General features: G+C 38.7%; 1 protein-coding gene across 4 annotated transcripts in view; it reads right to left on the bottom strand.

The window, feature by feature from the left end:
- ADCY2 (adenylate cyclase 2) overlaps positions 1 to 19,498 on the bottom strand; it is a 217,751-nt gene that overhangs the window by 107,282 nt on the left and 90,971 nt on the right. For all 4 annotated transcript variants that reach the window (XM_075084313.1, XM_075084312.1, XM_075084315.1 and 1 more), the window contains one exon: positions 11,528 to 11,677. In XM_075084313.1, the coding sequence (XP_074940414.1) occupies positions 11,528 to 11,677 (150 nt within the window). The remainder of the gene's footprint in view (positions 1 to 11,527; positions 11,678 to 19,498) is intronic.

A 19,498-nucleotide genomic window follows, 5' to 3' on the forward strand; every position in this document is an offset into this window, starting at 1 on the left:
AGACACATGAGTATCTTCATGTAGATAACTAGACTTTCAATAATGGTATCTCTCCCCCTAACAATGAAATATACATTCCCTGGGGTGAAAGGCACAGTTTGTAACATTTCAAAACATAACATGCCTTACTTCTACAAAAGGGATCTCTCATGGCTCCTAAAAAAATTCAGCAGAGCGAAAATCAGAAAATAGCTGAAGACAAGTGGCCTTCTGTCAACAGTGTTTCTCTACAAATTTCAAGGTCATTTCTCAGATCCCCAAAAAAGCACCAAAAGGGCAGTATCCCACACCTGATGGACCTCTGGAGTTTTCCAAATGGGTAAACTGAAAATCTGCAGACAAAGAGGGCTAACCAACCACCCCTCTTCATGACTCCATCTCTACAGAGCAGAAGCTCCTAAGCAACTTTTGAAACAGTGAAGTATTATGAAGGATTAACTCCAGGACTTTAAACAAGATGCAGGATGCCAGTGTAGTACATGTTCCATTTGCAGGCAACGACCTGAATATCTTTTTTACCTTACAAAAGCACTGGTCACAAGGCATATACAAAGCCTCTATACTTCCTATCACTACCCTTGCTATTGTTTTTTGATGTACAGGTCTTGGTTGTTAGACAAAACTAAGGACAGTAACTGACTTGGATAATAAAAGCCGGGAATATCCGCTCTGTCAACACATGTTGTGCAAAGAATGTTCCACAGTCGCTTTTTGAGGCTCACATGTCATAGGGAGCAGGAAATCATTTTGCCAGTAGCTAACATTTATTGGCTAGTCTATTGTCTCAGACCTTTTTTCAAGAAACACAGTGGTGTGTTTAGCACTATGAAACCATCAATTGAACCAACAAGCAGCCTGAAAAGGAATCGAGAAGAAAAAAGGCAACTGCAGCCACACAAACTGAAAACTGCCTACTGAATTATTGAAATGTTTGCAGCACTAAAAAAAGAGGCTCCAAGAATTATAATCCAATGTGGATATGGAAAAAGAAAAAATGCAAACATCTGGGAGATATTGTATTCTTATAGTATATCCAAAGCAATTGGAAATAAATCTATCTACCTGAATGCTTTCCAGGTGCCTCTCACTTACAATGTCATCATCTTCTTTGCCACAAATGACAGATACTTCTTTAGTAATACCACAGTTAAATACTTGCTATTACCAAATATACAGTGTATTAAATTGTGTGGTACCTCCCCCTAAAAGAAAATACTAAAATCTATTTTTTCTTGTTTTCCTAGTGAATAATAAAAGCCAGCATGAAATACACTACGTTGAGGTGCCTCCAAATGCAATTGGAGTGAATGAACAGTATAGTCACTATTAAAGCAGAGTAAATGTCAGAGATCCATTTACAGCACATGCAACAATGCTATTAAGAGAATTAGCCTATTTAAAGAAGTGGAAAAATCTTCAGGGTAATCCAGTAGCTAGGGCAGAGTCACTACAAATATTGGTTAAAGTTTCAGTTGTTCTGCTAATGTTGCCAGGAGAGCCCTATGAATTCTTTACATGCACTTAAATACAGGAAAGCTTCCCCCCCCCCCCCCCCCCCCCCTCAGAAATATTCAGAAAATAGATGTATGTTCCAGAAAGTAGAAAGAATACTGTTCCATTGTAGCCACCACTTTTATGACAAACTAATCCTTAAGAATATATTTAAAACTTTGCTGTAAACAGCTGAAAACCAGATAGTTTAGCCCTGGTGCACTAGACTTTGTAAATATACCTCTAGTAGGGAAATGGTGGTGAACTGGGACAAGCCCACAAATTCATTCTGAATACATCTCCTTATCTGAACTTGCCCAGTTCAGAACAGCAACTTTTTCTGAAAACAATATTTTAAAGACCTTTCTTATTAAGAATCACGAAGATATAGACATCTTAGTAGAAGAGACAGCAGAATACTACATCTCAACATCAGCGCAAAAATCTAAAGTTATTAGTGAAAGTAAACAAAGACTACGGGCACAGACACTGAAATCCCTCTATTTTAGCAACCTCTGTTCTGAGGCCAAAAATAACTGTCTTTGAACCACTGCATATTGGGTTTGCATGGCAAGGTTTTGGTAGCAGGGGGGCTACAGGAGTGGCTTCTGTGAGAAGCTGCTAGAAGCTTCCCCCATGTCCGATAGAGCTGGTGCCAGGCGGCTCCAAGGCAGACCTGCCGCTGGCCAAGGCTGAGCCCATCAGCGACAGTGGTAGCGCCTCTGGGATAACAGATTTAAGAAGGGGAAAAAGTTGCTGCACAACAGCAACTGCAGCCGGGAGAGAGGAGTGAGAATATGTGAGAGAAACAACCCTGCAGACACCAAGGTCAGTGGAGAAGGAGCAGAGGAGGTGCTCTAGGTGCCGGAGCAGAGATTCCCCTGCAGCCCATGGTGAAGGCCATGGCGAGGCAGGCTGTCCCCCTGCAGCCCATGGAGGTTAATGGTGGAGCAGATATCCACCTGCAGCCCGTGGAGGACTCCATGATGGAGCAGGTGGATGCCTGAAGGAGGCTGTGACCCCATGGGAAGCCCACACTGGAGCTGGCTCCGGGCAGGACCTGTGGACCCACAGAGAGAGGAGCCCACGCTGGAGCAGGTTTGCTGGCAGGACTTGTGACCCCGTGGGGGACCCACGCTGGAGCAGTTTGTGAAGAACTGCAGCCTGTGGGAAGGACCCACATCAGAGAAGTTCATGGAGGACTGTCTCCCTTGGGAGGGACCCCACGCTGGAGCAGGGGAAGAGTGTGAAGAGGAAGGAGCAACAGAGGCATCATGTAATGAACTGACCCCAACCCCCATCCCCCTGTGCCACTCGGGGCAGGGAGGAGGTAGAGAAATCCAGAGTGAAGTTGAGCCCAGGACGAAGGGAGGGGTGGGGGGAAGGTGTTTTAACATTTAGTGGGGTTTTTCTCATTATCCTACCTGATTTGCTCAGCAATAAAATAAACTAATTTCCCCAAGTCAAGCCTGTTTTGCCCGTGACAGTAATTGGTGAGTGATCTCTCCCTGTCCTTACCTCCACCCATGAGCCTTTCATTATATTTTCTCCCCCTGTCCAGTTGAGGAGGTGAGTGACAGAGCAGCCTGGCATCCAGCCAGGGTCAACCCACCACACACCAACATGAGCAGAACAATTATAAAAAGAATCATTGTAATTTTTAAATGATTGGCCTGTGGCACTTATGTACTTACCCATTTTTCTGACAAACTTAATAAGGCAAAGGTGTATGTGACGCAGTGATTTTTGAATGAAATCTTTTAAAAACATTCGTCCACGTTAGATTAGAGAGAAAGAATAGAGAAGCATACAACTAAGAGTATTCTACTTTAAGCTGTTCTCCCTAGTTCCTCTTCTGCCAAATCAGGCTTCCTACTTTGTTGTAGAATGCTAATGCTAAATTTCACATGTATTTTATTTTTCTCACAAGGAGCATTACACCATAGTCACCACTAATGTTCATTAAAAACATTATAGGGGGTCATAAAGTGAAATAACAGTACTAAACAGCTACTGTGTGATGAGGATTACTGACACTGAAAAAGCAGAAAGGTATCATAAATATTGTATGGTCTATTTTCACCAGTAAATGACTGATGTATGATGTAAAATTATTATGTTATTAGTCATATGAAATTTATCAGTGAAATGTCCTTTCTCAAACACAACACAGCTCAAAATCTAAACTAAAACAGCTGGACTATCAAACATTAGTGCCCAAAGCAGGTTCTTAAATTCACATTTTGGACCCTTAACAAATTACCTACTTTTTGTCAACAGTCTACACTAAACGTTTCTGTATTTGGAAGATTTTTGTACAATACTGTTGATTTGAAATCTATCAATATGTACCAAATTGCTATTTAAAAATGACAGTTATGTGAAATAACCCAGCAGGAAAATAATAAAGAAGCAATTCTAAAATGTAGAATCAACAGAAGTACTTCTAAGCCTCCAGGTAGGAACCAGGAACCTTTTTAGCTGTTTCTTGAAATCAAAGTGTTAGATTTTTATCGAAATACTGAACCTTGGGGGAAAATCAATTGCAGACTCTTAAATATATATCAGAAAAATACTCTCTTATCGTAATATCATCATGCTTATGTAATCCATTTCAGCTTCTTCGGTGACTGGGCAACCTGAACGTAATGAAGTGACAGCAGGTTCCCATGTAATTTTCAAATCACTCAGCTTTTGACAACAAACATACACTCCCCTTGCAAAATGACTATTATTCTCATCAATAAGTTGGAGAAGAAATGGCTTACATTATTTCTGGCGTTACACTTCTGTAAGCAAAGAGCCAGTATTAGAAACTTGGAAGGATTTCAGTAGTATCTGATATAATTTTTTGTTGATATAAAAAACACTCATTTCCCATTATAGGACATGATTTGAGGGGACACTTACCTTTTCATTTCTCGCTATCTGAAATCATAGTATCCCTGTATTTCACAGCACTCTGCTATTAGAAAGACATTAAAGAAAACTACAGACTCACTGAAAGATTTGGTTTGGAAGGGACCTCTGGAGATCTATAGTCCAATATCTTGTTCCAAACAGGGCTAACTTCAAAACTAGATGAAGCCGCTCAGGGCCTCTGTAGCCCAGATAATAGAATTTTTACCGTAATACCAAAAGCTCTGTATTCAACACAGGATCTTCAGACTTCTCCGAGCTTGCCTTGGCCTGATTTTCAGTTGTGGCAGCAATTGCCTGGTGGCCACATGCCTGTATTGGCTTCGCTCTGGGAGTTCCTGGGGCAGGGGGCTGGCACCCCTACCTAGTCACTGCGGGACAAACAGTCCCTCCAGGGTCATGGGGCTGGGGGAGGGGGGGCGGCAGCGTGTGGCTCCCAGACTTTGCCCAGGAAGCAGGGAGAAGGAGGCAGGCTGTGACAGGAAAACTTATCAATATTGCAAATTGATGAGTAATGGGGTCCAAACCACCAGTATTTACCTCCTCCTGATGAAGAACTTGGGACACTGACAAGTGGCTGCAACACCTTCACTTTCTGCTCAAATAACATTGGTATTATCCACCTTAGGACCCAGACAGACATATGAAGTGTAACACTCAAAATCTTGTTTATGGACAGAAAGGAAATAAACCTGATAACACATACACACACATATATATAAAGCCAAGAATTTATTGTTAACTTATATTTATTGTTAGCTGAAATTTTAATAGTCTAATCCAAGGATAATTATTATTCCTGCTCTAATTATTAGGTAAAAAGAAAGTAAAGAAAACCAAATAAAGATATAAATACTTCTATATTAAAATAGCAAAGTTCCAATAGTAATAATAAAATTTAAATTGTTATACATACACTTCTGAGTTTCTAAACCTTTCCCTGCTAAAAGGTTCACGCTTCGACTGTTCCTGTGGGTCCTAAGGTTGGTGGCTTCAGCCTGGCAGTGGTGGTAAGAGAAGATTTTCAGCAAGTCATCAGCATCTGAAGCTCTTTATGAGAAGGAGTATGATGCTGATATTGACGGTTACTTCTTCCTCAATCTAGGACCTTCTTGGGGCAATTTTTATGTACATGATAATATGCATTCATACTTTTCTCTTTCTTTGTTGGTCTGCAAACCCATGTTAAATCCAAATTTAATATATATGGTGTTTTATGTGTGTTAGAACTTATTCTTTGTTCACCCTAAAAACCACTTTTGTCCAGGTCCAATTTCTCTAACTGCATTTCTCTAACTGACCAGCGGTGAACTACCTATAGACTTGGGGTCTCCAGTGCCAGGCCTGTGCCCCGTCTCTAATCATTGCATGTCTGTATACCTCTGCACTGCATTATGTGTCTCCATTTCTTAAGGCTTCCACTATCATGCCAGGTCTGTGTTTTTCTACATTGTGTTTTTGTATTTACAGGGTTTTTTAAAATTATGTATTTACAGTTATAAATATCTCATTCTTCACAGAACAGTTGTCCGTTACTATTATCTATATAACTATGGTTGTACCATGCCATAAGAAAAGCAAAATTAATTAGCTATAGCCACCTTGTCATTAGAAAAAATTATATTACAGGTAAATAAAATAAAAACAAAGCTCCAGGAAGGTCAAAAAAATTCAGACAGCCTTAACACTGAGGCCTTGCAAACTCAGTACAAAGCACGTGGCAATGGCCGTACTGTATTGTGGGGCTACATTGTTACAGAAGACTGAGGATAATAGCAGAGGGAAAAGAGATATACTAGATTTTCTGCATAAGAGTTTTAGCTGCATTTATGCTTTTCTGTGTTAATGAGATAATGTGGACTGTGACTTATTATTATTGTAACTGAAATACTACTACTAATTGTTTGTTCTATTTTCATTAGATTGTTAAAACTTTAATTAGACTAACAATAGATTCTGAGCTCTCTATTTGTAGTGTGTTCCCTACTGGCCACAAGAGCTGAAGCATAACAACTTGTCCAACTGAGTCTTGAAAATCTCCTGCACACAGATTCCACCACCTCTCCGGGCAGCCTTTCCCAGTGTTAACCCCTGTCTTGGGGAAGAATTGTTTACCTCCTTCCAGCCAGGATTTGCCCTGTTGCAATTCATGCCTACTGGCTCTCATCCTTTCACTGTGTGCCTCTCAGAAAAATCTGACCACGTCTTCTTGGTAAGCTCCTTCAGGCAGTAGGTGGATGTTAATTGTCCCCCTCAAGCCTTTTCTTCTGCAGGCTAATCATCCCAAGTTCTCTGAGTCTCATCATCTGTCATGAGCTCCAGTCCCCTAATTACCCCTGTAGCCCTTCGGTGGACTCTCTCCAGTTTCTATTTCCATACTCTATCCATCTTCCACATGGTCTATCATGGGGAACTTACCACTTAAGTTCTTCCTCAAAACTGACATGGAGATTAATAGAAAGGATTGACATCTCACCCATGTGTATGCGTATGAACATGCCTGGAGTAGAAAAGAGATTCTAAAATTTAAAAAACCAAAACTAGTTTTTGTTTTTCCTGCTTACCTTGAAGCTATGTGGAAAAAAAATTGAAAATGAGGAAGCCCTTAGAAAAAGCTACTCTATGTTCATGAAAATATTAGTAGCTTACATTTTAAAATGCATTAATTGAACTTACAAGAATCCGCATTTTATATATTAGTTCCAAACAATATATTTCCAATGTTTCTGTTCTTTCCTAACAGCCTCAAGTCGCAGAAATGTATGAGGCTTCTCTGTTTCAGATCAATTTAAAAACAATTTCGAAATATTTCAGTTCCTGTAATGAATGGTACTGCTTCACCATTTTGGTGAAAAAATTAAAATCCCACTCAATGATTTGAAACCTCATTCATTTTCATCTGCTACCTGAGTGTTGTTTCTAAAACCGTCATTATACTGCCTCCTTTTCAAAGACAGCGTTTTAGAGAACCCACTGAACACCAACACCTCACAAACACCCCCCTGCTATGTTGTAAGAATTTCTCAGTGTATATTCCCATGTCTCATGATGCAAAGCACTAGAAGAGAGAAGAGCAATTATGCTAACTGCCTGTCAGCGTTAAGATCTTGCACTCAATGTTAGTGAGTCATTACCCCTACAAACTGTCAGCCAGGCTGTATCAGTGAGACAATTAACATTATGGGAGGCTATTTTAAATATATATCTTGAAACAGGTCTGCAAATTAATAGAGGTCAGAATAGTTTCACATTTTTCTTTTATATACACTGAAAAAAGAGAAAAGCTGTGTGAGAAACACCAAAGTGGACACCGAAAATACTGCCTTTTACCACAGGAGTTTAAAAGCAACTCTCACAACAAAGTTCACTAATGGGAATAAAATCCAGAGTGTCCAGTGTTATCACAGTCCTACGAAACCACAATTCATAAAGGTGTTGTTTATAATATGCATAAACATCTACACACGTACACCTGCAGGCAAACACATATTATGTAGTGCAAACCCAAGCCAAGCTAAGTATGACTCCTATGCAATGAATTATATGAAACTGTAAAGGCCCTGGGGGCACTGACCGGCCTCACCTGGGCCTCTACCCTCAGCCTTCGCCCACGGCCCAGGAGCCCCGTTTCAGTTCAGCCTCTGCCTTGAGCTGTGCTGTAGGAGCTGGCTGTGATCCCTGATGATCCTGGCTCCTGGACTGACTTCCCAGCTTCACCTCAGACCTGCCTAGCAGTTGCTGGACCTGACCCTGAGCTGTGGACTGACCTCCTGCCGTGGCCTCAGACCTGCCTCATCACCACGAACTTGGCTGGTGTTCTGGACTCGTGCGCGACCCTGGCTGCCAGCAGCTGGGTTTGCCCAGCTCACCCTGTGCTATGGGACAGAGCCCTGGCTGGTGAGTGAGGCCCCTGCCCTGCTGGGAGATGTCATCACCCATGGCTTCCCATCCCCTTGGGATCAGCCAGCCTTTGCTGTGCCCTAACAGAAATACAAAGCAGTGTGGGAACAATATGTCTGACTTGTACCTCAATATATTTACGCACACCCCTACTTCACCAGATACTAATGTGCGCCGGTCTCACTTGAAAAATAATGAATTTGGTGTTTCTCTTGAGTTCTTTGGCATAACTGTTGAGTGGTAATTCAATATACTTATCTATTGATACAATCAAAATAGTATTCTCAAAAAAGCTATTCAAAGACAGACAAAAAAAATCCAACTGAAAAACAACGGTTGGCTACATTTGTATGAGACTACTTTCAAAAGAAGAGAAAATCCATGGAATAATTTGGAACATAAATAGTACATCTTTCAAAAACAATTATAAAACACATGATGTCCATGATCTGGCAAATTTGTAAATTTGATCTGGAGCCCTAAGCATTTAGAAGTGCATCCTACGCTCTGCACTTGTATGAAACTACCTTGTATTACCTCTCACTGAAGTAAATGAAATTTTTCTTGTTAAAGAGCTGTAGAATCCAGGGTCAAGCTACAACCTTTCACAGGCTAATAAACACTTTGATCAAACTCCACATTTTTTTAAAATGCACCTGTTCCTACTGTTTCAATGTATCTGCATCCTCTAAAAATAGCCAGCGGTATGATTACCTTACTCCCTACGTACTAACAATATGGATGATCTTCTGTATCTTCTTGGAAAAACAAGCAGTATTAAAAGACAGACTAAAGTATATCCACTTATGAACTAAAGTTTGCTAACAAACTTTAATTTGTTAACCCTGGGGAAAAAAATAACAATTTACCAAATTAATCTGCATTTACCTTTTCACATTTAAATATCTAGCATTCATAAGTGTGATAATAAGGATGTGCACCTCCTTGTCTTTCTGTTTGGAAAAACTGTGACACGAGATAAAGGACATATCATGGGGCTGAGGATATAGGCTAAAGAAATTTATATAAGATAATCTGATGAGCTAATGATCCATCAAGGTCGAAAAGATCATTACCATTCATAGAAACTTCACTTACTTCCATTTAATGAGACATTGATCCATCTGTTACTAATCCAGACCTCCAATACACTACTTAGAGCTGTGTAGATGTCTTAACTAATTTGATATATTTCTATCAAAACACAAATATGACAACACATGCTTATATATAACAAATTATGTATAATGTCCTTCACTATTCTATAACAACACAATTTATCAATGAAAGATGGCTGTTGGTGCTTTCCATCTTGCTGGGCTCCAGCATATTAGAAACACAGCTCCTACAAACCACAGAGAGGAAGCCTCTGGCACAGAATTCCAGATATTTTTGCTTCTTTCCATTGTCAGGTTCTCAACAAGTTTTGCAAGGCCTTCAGAAGTTCCAGGAAACCAAAGCTACTTACTTACTTATGCCTTTCCATAGAAATTAGTAGTGTTTAGCAAATAATACACATTTACAGGAACCACCAATTAGCACTACATCTGTTATAACTACTGACTGCTACAAGCAGCATCCTTACACCTTTCAGTTCACCTACTGACAATGACCAGTAACACCCCCTCCTGATTCTGGCAGATACACCAATGCATTTCCTATGCCTATAGAAAAAAGCAACAAACAGTAGAAGCCTGGGCCCTTACAACTGTGCTCAGGAAGCTAAGAGCTCAGGCCTCTCCTAAATAAGGGAGACCTTGATGTCTCCTATGAATTATGCTGTTTGATTACGGTCTGCATGGTTCCTTCTCGCAGCTGAGGCCTAAGCACAGGGAGCAGTGTTAACCATCTTCTACAAAGTCACCATGAGCCTAGAAACCATCACATCAGCTCCACACGATTGGAGATTGCACAGTCTGGAGTGCTACTGCTCCCAGATACCTGGCATTGTTGCTCTGCACTCACAAGCTGTCTCACTGGAACTAATTTGGAGACACTCTCACCCATATTCTCAACAGATAGTAAAATATGGATTGTGTACTATCAGTTATAAAGCCTCCTGATTCACTGCACACAGCTCATGGAGGCAGAGGTGGAAACTTACAAATGACTGCTCTTACACAACCTCTCCTGCAACAGTACCTTATGCAGATTTTGCATCTAACCATCAAAGCCTGCCTTTACTGTAAAATGTTCTCCTTAAGACTACCTTAAATGTTTTGCATCATCTTCAGCCAATATGCAACCAAAGTGTCCAGTGGAATAAGGCTAGCCCCTTGAACACACATCACTTGTTGAAGTCCTGGTACGGCCTCGCCATTTGCTTTTTCTGAAAAAAAAGTGCTGGTGATGGATGTTGAAAACCTCCATTTAAAATGGCTGCAGGTATTTGTGAGACAGACATGACAATTAAGGTCAGCTGGGACATACAAGATGTACATCTCCATGCACCACTTCTATGAGAAGATGACAGAAATGTGTCAGAGAAGGCTCTATTCTCTGACCTTTAACTGTTTATAGCAGTTTGAGTCTGGTGACCTTCAAAGCAAAATACACCTATCTTCTTTACTACTTGATGAACTAATTTGTATTTCAAATTCTCTTAAATGAAGCACCTATCTGTCAGGATGATAGGCACCGTACAGAACTCGCAAAGAGAAAAAGAACTATATAAAGCAATCAGAGAAGCCTTTTATTCAGCTGCTAGAATAAATGACTGATAGTCTCATTATGCAATTCCCCTAGCTCCTCTTAACATACATGACCCCTAGAACTATACCACATGATTCATCAGTGTTGTAGTTTCGAATATTTTTCAAAAACAGTGCAGTAATATCTTCTCACAGTGATTTTGCAATATTGGTCTTGGGCATGAAGAACTGACGATTCCCAAAGCTCACATGTACATCTCACAGCTCATTCAATGAGGACAACAAGAGTGTGCAAACACAATCTATATAGCATTTTCAACTTTCTTTATCATAAAATACCTTCACCGAACAAATGAAAGAAAACATGCATTTGATAACATATATAATATCTTCTTATATGCAGATGGAAATTGTGCACATCCTTGTTCAAAAGACTTTGCATATTTCGTTAAGTAACTTCAGTAATTCAGTAAGTGCTTTTGCATTACCAAACTGGATTATATAGTGATGAATGGGGAGATAATGTGAACACAGTAAAACAGACCCCGACATGAGTGTGACTTTACCTGTTGCCTCTTCTCAAATTCTAACTTGATACGGGATTTGATGCAGTTGCACGTGTCCTGATACGTCTGCTGCAGCGCAAGTTCCATAAGGTGTTTGTGGTATGCTCCTGCCAAGTTTCCGCAGATAAAAATGATTACATTTGCCAATATCTAGGGGGTTAAAAAAGAAAAGAAAAGAAAAAGAAGCATCAGGGAATTTATATAAATAAATTAACAGAACATAATCCTAATCTGAAACGAAAGGTTGCTGCAGTCATGTATTTTACTTGTGTTTGATTTTTAGCAAAGGTTCACTTTCACAAAAGCCTTCACAATTAGTGGCAAAATCCCAAGCAATAATACCATTTTCCTTTAGGATTAAATAAGAATGATAATGAACAACATGTTTGCCTATTAAATGGCATATACATTTTCTGAAAAAGAAATTGAGCTTCTGTTATACATCCACTGCCGAGTATTAATTAGGTGGGATCATGATCTACTGATGTAAAACAATAGCTATGGTTCCGAATAACAACTTCAGAAGACATGTTATTGCCACGTCCATTTGGCAAGACTCTTTTGCAGTGCCATGTGATTAAGGGGTGAAAAGATTCACCTACATCAACAGCCTGACCTGTGTTTCATCTCAGCCTGACCCACTAATATCTGTCAGTCAGCTACAAATATTAACCTTGATGACAGTAAGCAACATTTAAGTAGTGAGATCTGACATCTCTCTACTAGAATATACTTTTCACTACTACAAAAACACTGAATTTGCCTAAACCACAAAACTTAATCTATAAAATTTAGGGTCAAACTTACAGCATCAGATACTTAGTGTACACTACAATGCAAGAACATGAGAAATAAGTTTGCTTACTGAATCCAGTTTTATTCATTAATTGCCTGGTACATTTCAGAGAAAGCAGAGAGGAGAGAGGCAGGCCTTTCCTGTGCTCAAACTTCAAAAAGGTCAGAATACTGTGATGATGCTAGCACTGGAATTGTTCCCCATTTATTGCTCCAAAAAGAGACATATTAACCCATCCTAGAACACTCAGAGCAGAAGAAACACAGTAGAGTAATGAAACCAATTCTGAGTTAAATAAAAAAGAGGTAATATTAAAAAGGGAACTGAAGCTGACACACAGATCAGAGCGGGTGTCTATCTGTCAGGCCCAGGGTATCGTGCAGCCTGGATTACAAGTACTACATGATGTCATAGTGCTCATGGTCTGGAAGGGAAGGAGGAAGAAGGGAGGCTAAAATTCCACTAATTCTCTGCAGTTAATCTAATAATGGGGTTTATGACTGATTTCCCCAGTGATCATTCATGGTTGGTTTTGGTGTACTTATGTACCAGGCAACCCTTTGTGGACTGCTAGTAGTGAAAGAGCCAGAGACGTCAGAAAAGTTGACAGTATGCTACGGTGGTACAGAGAAAAGACAGAAATTGTCCTATTAACAGAAATCCATCTCCTTGAGGAATACATTTTATTCACAAAAGAAATACATGAAGTTTTAATGCTCCTTTTATAAATGCACACTTTAAAATGAGAGTTTTAAAGAAATGCTTTTATTTTCCTCACAAATTATAACATATTACAGGCAATACCTGTTCCTCCATCTGTGACATGTCTGACATCTCACCTGTCATCGTTCCATAAAGCTAAAATCAGGAGCTATACACCTTTGCTCCAGAAAGGACTGACTGATGTTTTCAATTTGATAAAACTTTTCTTTCTTTCCCGAAAACTTTAAGATCATGGCATTATAATGTTTCTAAATGCAACATTTAAGTTCTTAAAATTTTCTAAAAATACATAAGTGTAAAAACAAGGAGAAAAATCTACATTTTTCACTTCCTTGAAAGAACCTCTTTTATGCAGTAGAGGAATAGGAAATAGTTTAAAGGAAACATTTCGCAACAGCCAATAATTTAAAAAAAACGTTAGGAGATGATGGTGTACAGAAAAACATTTGAACTCAAAATACTTTTAGATTCCTTTGTAAATCACAACTGCTTGATTCTGTTTTGATGTCAGCAATGCCACGGTACTCTTAGCAGACACGCATTAGTGAACAAAGATCTTGCGTGAGAGATTACAGTGCAGAGGGAGGGTGTTCCAACTGGCAGTCACCTCTGGTTTTTGAAATGAGATTATGAAAGGAGAACAAATGCCTGAAAATAAAGATTGCTGGGCATAGAAAATTCTCAGATATGCAGTGGGAAGGTTTAGTAACAAAATGAACACCGAGATTTGATCTGAAACCAACAGTGTGCTGTCATCATCTCTATGTACGGATCATTGTCCAAAACCTGCACACAAACTTACTAAATGTACTGTCCAGCTTCATAAAGTTATCAACTGTTTAAAGTAAAATTTCAGGAATATAACCAACCAAAATGAAAAAAGTGTACTGTGATGGGTAGATAGAGGAGTAAATTATGAGTATCATCTTCACAGCCATAGAAAAACAGATTACAGTTTTATGACTGAACTAGCTGAAGTGAGAAAATAGATGGAAACAAGTGACTGACAGGCAAGGAAGCTAATTAACCAGGCTTTTCAGATTCTCAATGAGGCAATTCAGCCCACATGAAGCTCTGTGCTGGCTTCCAGTACCTGAATTAGGCTGTTCAAACACAGCTCAGATATCTCAGCCATTGCCATACTTAGTGTAGATGTAACACGTAAGTGTGTAAGTGAATATGTAGATTTAAAACTGTGTTCAAAACATCATTAATCCTTTTGGCCAGCATGGAGTTAATTCAGAAATGTGTCACTAAGGTATTAACTTAGAAAAAAATTTCCAGGAAATGGATGAACTGGTTTCTAACTCAGACCAACAAATTTTTTGCCAGTATGTAGTCTGGTTTGAGTGAGTATTTCTGTATTTGTAACCTAAGAGTTATTGAGAGAAACACATACTGTCAATAGATTGTTCGATGGAAAACGCAATTAACATTACTAAACAAAATAAACAACGTGTACACTTCTTGCTGAGTATCCCTCTTCTCCTAAGTCTCGCATGTTCTTCTGAACTGCGGTCCAGTTTCAACATACCAGCTGGAGACAAGATTCAGCCCAGATTTGCTCTGAAGTCTCATAGGCATTCTCCTAGGAGGAACAGGTTCAAAGTTTTCCTCAGTCCAAAAAAATTAACTGAGCTTCCCAACTCCTCAGCAAGTCCTCTAATCAGTATGCAATTGTACAAAAAGTTTCTCCTGTTCAGGCGCCTGCTTTGAGAAGATGCCATGCTGTAAATCCTACCTGGACCGAAGCACTTGGAATGAAAACCTGGGTCAGACTAGTCCTCTACCTTGTCATTTCTCTAGCCTAGGACTCTACTGCTCTTTCTCTTTCCTTCTTTTTTTTTTTTTTCTCCCCACCCCTGCCTCCTTCCCCTCTAGATGAATGTTGGATAATAAGAAAAGATGTGGTGGATCTTCTGGTAAGAAACCTTGCGTCTTGTGGCAAGAGCTCTGATCAACTGTGCGGATAAAATTGTAGCCAAGGACCTCTATAAGGGAACTGAAGGGGCACCTGAACAGACTACACAACATGGTTAGGGCTTTTGCCAAAGAGGACAAGCCTGAGCTGTGGAAAATGGTGTAACTAATGATGGTAACTCAACAGCAGAAAAAGGCCCGGGTGATCCCAAAGAGAGTTTTGCATGAACCTACTTCATCTTCTTTACAAACAGACGCTGCACTAAAAAAAACCCAAAACCACAATATACAAAAACTCTAGTAAGAGTTTATGAGTTATTGAGTTCCATACTCATTTCACTGTATGGAAACACTGAGTCACACAGCAGAAGTTCTAATCTCTCTGTACAGTCAGTGGAGAGGCACGTGCATCTCCTGGACCCTTTAGATATATCCATTAAGTGTACACTGTGGTGAAGTTTCTGCTCAATCAATAAATAAATTCAATGTCTACAGAAGATGATCTAAATATGAGTGAAAAATTAATGCAGGGAACACCAAGATACCATTGGGAAGTATCTCCAGGTACTCCAAGTACCAGCTTGTACCTCTAATCACTTAAGGAACGTTGTCATGCCTGATCTCTCTTCCATCTCTTCTGACCTACAGAAAAGTGTATGCACTTCCAGGCAACGGGGCATTTTCCAAATTGTATTTTTACATTCAAGCACATGTATTTTTCAGTATCAGTGAATATAAAGTAATCTGCTGTCTAGTGCTTAACTATCAAAATAGACTGTATTTAAAAGCAAATGAAGACAAAGTTAAGTAGCTATGACTAATTTCTCAAGAGAGTACTAAAGCTCACTGAGTTTGATCAAAAATATGTGTATTATATCGATTACACAGTAATGGTGCATCTTCCTAGTTCAGCTGATGGAAGTTGCCTACAAGGTATATGTATACAAGGAAATATAATGCTATATAAAAATAAAAATTATAATTTAGGCTGCTGATTCTGAATTGAAACATAAATCATTTGTTAAATATCTTAGTTACTGTTGTTCAAACACTGAATATAACAATCAGAGCTCTCCACCCTGAGGTTCCCTATGTGGAAAGCCTCCAGCTTATGAGTTATTTTTTCACATTTCTTTCCTTTTAGATATTGTATAGATCCTTCCTGCATTTCTTGAATGAACAGAATTTTTACCACACACCCCCCAACACAATAACTTTTTAAATAGTTAGATTCCACTTCTGTTCTGGATAAGGAAGCTGAGGAAACAGAAGCTGAGGGGTGGGTAAGAAAAGCTATAATTTATAATGTCTGCATGGAAATTAATGGGAGAAAAAAGATTCTTGTGTCACTGCCAAGGTGAAAATTCTTCAGCTCTGCAAAGATGAATAGTATCTCTCCCCATTTGATCTTTCATCTGATGGTTTGTGGTGTGACTAACCAAGCTAGGGAGCAAGTCTGTGCTTCTTTGGAACCTGTACAGTTTTAGACTTGGACAAAATTCACCTAGAAAGAACAACAGTTCTGGTGCAGTTAACTGGGTGCAGTTAAGAGAAACTGAATAGCAGGATTTAAAAAGGAAATGCTTAGCCACCATGTAAATTAGTCATTCCCATGGTCACTGAGTCCTATGCCAAATACCATTATTTTAGTACACGTGTTCAGAATGTTCTCCAGCTATTCCATGCAACGCTCTTGCTCATGGAGCTCTGGCCAGTCATATGATGCTGACTTGTTCTCTTTTACATTTCCAGGCCTATGCAGGTCCAAATTCAAGAGTTCCAACATTTTAATATAGTTCAGTGTCAGCAATCTCTATAGCTATGTGATAGCTAACGAGAAGGATGACAGAATTGAAAACAGGAGACTGTTTGTCCATAAGGCAACCACTGTTTCAAAAACAAGCAGTCTGTGGAGCAGCAAAACTAGTGAAGTCTGGATTCCTACAGATTTGTATCCTTTTGCCCATTTATTTCCTTACTTATACTTCCAACTCCTCAAACAGGCCAAAGATTGTTATACTTACAGCACTGAAACTAGCCTGGTCCACCAGCTGCTGTTACATAGTGTAACAACTGGCCTTTTCCTACATTTGTCTTAGTGAGATCACTAAGTTGGTGTGTCTGTCATGAAAGCTCCTGTCTTTCATAAAGGAATGCAGCAATCTTTCGTATTTCTATTTCTGCTTCAGAGCTGATGGTAAAAGTTCATGAATTAAAGTTATTTGAGTACAGAACATGACAGGTTGAAGGACAGACAGAATATGGGTAACTGCAGACTTACTTCCTCAGGAATTAAGAGTAAAAATAAATTTCTTTAATGACTGCAACATTACTTTTAATCATCTGAAAGGTAAATGGTATTTAAATCCTTAGATACTCAGAAAGGCCACAAAAAGAACACTATACAGATGAAGAAAAGAAACAGGAAGCTCCAGTATCCTCAGACCCTTTGCCTGTATCACGGAGAATCTCAAATGTTTTTCAGAAAGATAAGTAGAAAAACAAATTGCGAATTTGAAAGAAATGACACAAAACAAAGAAAATAACAAAAAAACCCAACAACCTAAGATTTCTCAAAATAACTGAGAATCAACAAAAAAATAAGAGTTTGAGTTACTCATCACTTCGGACGTCAGCAAACTGCTCCACATTTTCAGTGTTAAAATAAACTTGGTAAAAAGTCCCTTTGTGGAAGGGGAATTGATGTCATTTTACAAGCCAGGAAGTTGTGACGCTGTCTTCTAATTTGTATGTGTAATTCTCTTTGTAGCTTTTGCAATCAGCGCATTGTGGACACCAGCAGGATATTCCTTTTCTGTAATATCTATGTTATTTGATGTGACTTTTTTTATCATTATTACAGAGTGAAGTTTCTCATAGCTCCAGGCTGTCCTGCAGAGTGACTGGATTTATTTTATTCAGCCCTGTGCATACACAGAGCCTATCTATATGCCAGCATAGATGAAAACAGAACATAAACTGTAAGCTCTTGAATCAAAACCAGGAACAATACACCAGAAACAAGAATGAGAGTTATGGTCCCTTTAGATCACTTCTGTGTAATACACATAATCAATATCATTGACTAATGAATAACTCTTCATATTTTGAATCCAAAATAATTGTTTGCCAGAGGGGAACTCTCACTCTCTTTGCTCAGAAGGAACCAGCCAGCCACTGCACTCCCCCTCCTGCCTACAGAGAGCTCTTTTTATGTTTACATGTGCTTCTGGGATAATTTTAAATTTTTAATATTAAAACTGCTCAAACACATTTAGGTATACAATTAATTGAAAAAAAACCCAAATAAAACCAAAAATTCAAACCTATTCAGATATATATTTAGGAAAAACTAACAGTAACTTTGGGTATGGCTTGAATTTTGGAAGCAGAATCTGTAAACAACTGATACTATTATCCATTTTAAAAACTAAAATGTTAGCCCCAAAAGACTAAGATTCATTTTTAGGTCCCAGATCTGATATAGGAATGAGTACTAGTGGCCTATTAAAAAAAAAAAAAAAAGACATTTAATACCATAAAATTTGAACAGTTTACTTAGAAAACCTATGGGGTAATACGTCAGTCTTTGATATATTACAGAAATAGTCCCATGTCTCATTTTTGAGATACCCTCAGTCTTTTCCAAGAAAATAATCTGCTTCACTCTTTAAAAAAATTACTAAAATCTGTAATATAAATATATTTACTTACAGGACCAACAATATGCTGCCAAGTTAACGAGTAACAGTAGACTTCTCCTTCCTTTCCCTCAGCAGGAGTATTACAAGGCTCTCTCTCCTGTACTGTCTACCAGTCGTCATGACATTTATTTCATATTATCATCCACTAGCCTTCATGAAAATTTCTTCATATATTATATATCTCTAAACAGCTCCCCTTCTAGCAAGTTTTACAGAAATTAATGAATAGGTTCAAAAGCTACCAGGAGAAGGCAGGACAAAGCGATAAATGAACTGCTAATCACATATGAGCTCTTTATTAATGTATTAACTTCTGGCATGCCTAACCGGAAATGAGATTACCCTCAAAACCATAATGACAATTTCAGCTTTCCTCCCCAATTGCTGTAGTTTATATCATGTGTAACTGCACTACGTATTACATATGCTACATACTTTCAGTTATCAGTATATAATGACATTAAAATCAATGGACAGTTTAGTATTACATGAATAAAATATAGTAAGAACATGTACTCACTATAGTTTTTCCATTGCATTGCAAATTGTTCGCAATTAATGTGTTTTAATCTAATTGATAGACAACAGTAATTAGACATTTTGAAATAGGACTTTTTTTGATCTCTAACTAAATGAAAATATGATTTATATAAGAAAGTTTTCCTTAGGTAATATTTTCCTCTACCAGTATTCATAATGAACTGGATAAGCTTTTTAATAGGAAATATTCCTCAAGTATTTGTTCTTCTTCTCTGATGACTAAAATAAACTTTTATCAAGTTCATCTTTCATAATTTGTTAGCCTGTGCTAGGAAACAGTGGTCTTTG

This window comes from Phalacrocorax aristotelis, chromosome 2, assembly GCF_949628215.1.
Source record: "Phalacrocorax aristotelis chromosome 2, bGulAri2.1, whole genome shotgun sequence".
In the NCBI taxonomy this organism is placed as follows: Eukaryota; Metazoa; Chordata; class Aves; order Suliformes; family Phalacrocoracidae; genus Phalacrocorax; species Phalacrocorax aristotelis.